Raw genomic sequence first — 2,500 nt, 5'->3', positions numbered from 1 at the left:
GTATGTGTGTGTGGTGTGTATTTGTGTGTGTGTATATATTTGTGTGTGTGTTTGGTGTGTGTGTGTGTTTGGTGTGTGTGTGTGTGTGTGTGTTTGGTGTGTGTGTGTGTGTGTGTGTGTGTGTGTGTTTGGTGTGTATAATATGCTGGCTGAGAGAATAGTGGTGGTTACGAAACACCAGCATCTGAAAAGGAACAGATTGGATTTGCTTTCATTCAGTATCAATGGGCCGTAAACCCAAACAAACATGCACCCACCCACCCACCCACACACACACACACACACACACACACACACACACACACACACATAGAACAGAACATAAGGAAGCCATCACTTACACACACACACAGAAAAACACACACATTTAACTACCCCCCACCCCCACCCAACTCTCACACAAACTTTCTCTCTCTCTCTCCACAAACACACACACACACACACACACACACACACACACACACACACACACACACACACACACACTTGGTGCAACTGTCGGTTGAACAACTGGCCAAGCCAAATGATGGTTATTAGATCATCAGAGAGACATATTAATCAGTGTATGTTGTCCTCATAAATAAATAAATGAAATGAAAAATGAGATGTTTATTACTCTCCCCTCTCTTCCTCTCAGCTGTCTGATAAAGTAGACCGCGTTGTCGAATGCCAACTGCAGACCCACAATGACAAGATGGTCACCTTCAAGTTCGACCTGGATGGGGACAACCCAGAAGACATTGCAGCCGTCATGGTGACTACCCGATTACTCCTCTTTTTCTCTCTCTCCCTTCTTCTCTTTCTCTCTCCTTCTCTCACTCATCCCCCTTTCAATTCAATTCAACTCAATTCAGATGAGCTTTTACTGGCATGACTGGTTTCAAAGCACTGTTGCCAAACCAAACAAATTTTAACACAAGAATGTATACAGAAACAGTATCTATTTATAAGCAATGTCTAGTGTTTGTTTCAACTAGTTATTCAGTGTTGCCTCCCTTAGCATCAGACAACTTTAAAATCAGCTGTTTCCAATTTATTCTCAAACAGTTTGTATACTTTCATTCAACACTGAAAAACATCTTGTTTATTTCTTTGTGTGTTCTCATCTCTCTCTCTCTCTCTCTCTCTCTCTCTCTCTTTCTCTCTTCAGGTACACAATGAGTTCATCCTCCCCTCGGAGCAGGAGGGGTTTATCCACCGCATGTGTGACATCATCAAGCGGGCGGAGTCTCTGATGGAGAAAGAGCTTGAGGACCACGGCATGATGCGCCCCCCTTACCTGAGTGGGACCGGAGCTCTCTCCTCCTCCCAGGTGAGCCCCCACACCTGAGCCCTGGCACACACACACACACACACACACACACACACACACACACACACACACACAAACTTGCACACACACACACAAATACACATATACACAAACACACATACACACACACACACACACACACACACACACACACACACACACACACAAATACACATATACACAAACACACACACACACACACACACATACACACATACACACACACACACACACACACACAAATACACGTATACACAAACACACATACACACACACACACACACACAAATACACATATACACAAACACACATACACACACGCACACACACACACACACACTTGTGTGACCTTGAACCCCTTTGTATGATCACCGAGTCTAGTCAATGCTTCCCCTGTTAGCTGAAATACTCTCTTTGAGTAGAAGCTTAGAAACGGAAGGAGAAAAAGTGGAAGAAAGACAGAGCAGAGAGCAGTACCAATGAAAAAAAAGGGAGAAAGAGAGAGAGAGAGAGAGGAGGACAAGGGTAGAGAGAAAGAGAGAGATAGAGAGAGAGAGAGAGGAGGAAAAGGCTAATAAAAAACACAAAAAAGGCAGAAAGAAACCAAGACAGAGAGAGATGGACAGAGAACAAGCAGAGATAATGATAGCATTCCAGACAGGATAGAGAGAGGAGTGGAAGAGAGAGAGAGAGGGAGAGAGAGAGAGAGAAAGAGAACAAGAGAGAGAGAGAGAGAGGGAGGGGGGAGGGAGGGAGAAAGAGAACGAGAGAGAGAGAGGGAGGGAGACAGAGAACAAGAGAGAGAGAGAGAGAGAGAGGGAGGGAGACAGAGAACAAGAGAGAGAGAGGGAGAGAGAGAGAGGTTAGCAGTAAGTGAATGTTGTTTGTAGTAAAGCTCCTAAATCCCGCCTCTTCCTCTCCACTCTCCCCTGCGGCTCTGCTGCTGCTACGTCTAAAGCCCACAAAGTCAACCAATCAGTCTCCTGCAATCTTCTAAGACGCTGTGTGTGTGTGTGTGTGTGTGTGTGTGTGTGTGTGTGCACATTTGCTTGTGTGAGTGTGTGCGTGCCTCCATACATGGTTGTTTTTGTCAAAAAAATAATAATGTTTTAAGGTAAAGACTGCCCATATGTTACTTGTGTGACGTTACATGTTTATATAAGTGTGTGTGTGTGTGTGTGTGTGTGT

General features: G+C 44.6%; 1 protein-coding gene across 2 annotated transcripts in view; it reads left to right on the top strand.

The window, feature by feature from the left end:
* Window positions 1-2,500, top strand: part of wnk4a (WNK lysine deficient protein kinase 4a) — a 63,994-nt gene that overhangs the window by 46,738 nt on the left and 14,756 nt on the right. For both annotated transcript variants that reach the window (XM_076297896.1, XM_076297895.1), the window contains exons 11-12: window positions 638-754; window positions 1,151-1,312. In XM_076297896.1, coding sequence (XP_076154011.1) covers window positions 638-754; window positions 1,151-1,312 — 279 coding nt within the window. The remainder of the gene's footprint in view (window positions 1-637; window positions 755-1,150; window positions 1,313-2,500) is intronic.

The sequence above is a fragment of the Alosa pseudoharengus genome, unplaced genomic scaffold, assembly GCF_046254945.1.
Source record: "Alosa pseudoharengus isolate Yale_2024_CS ecotype anadromous, Long Island Sound unplaced genomic scaffold, YU_APseudo_1.1 YU_APseudo_1.1_scf_21, whole genome shotgun sequence".
Taxonomy (NCBI): Eukaryota; Metazoa; Chordata; class Actinopteri; order Clupeiformes; family Clupeidae; genus Alosa; species Alosa pseudoharengus.
Note: the sequence above shows the minus strand (reverse complement) of the source record. Positions and strands in the feature narration are given on the sequence as shown.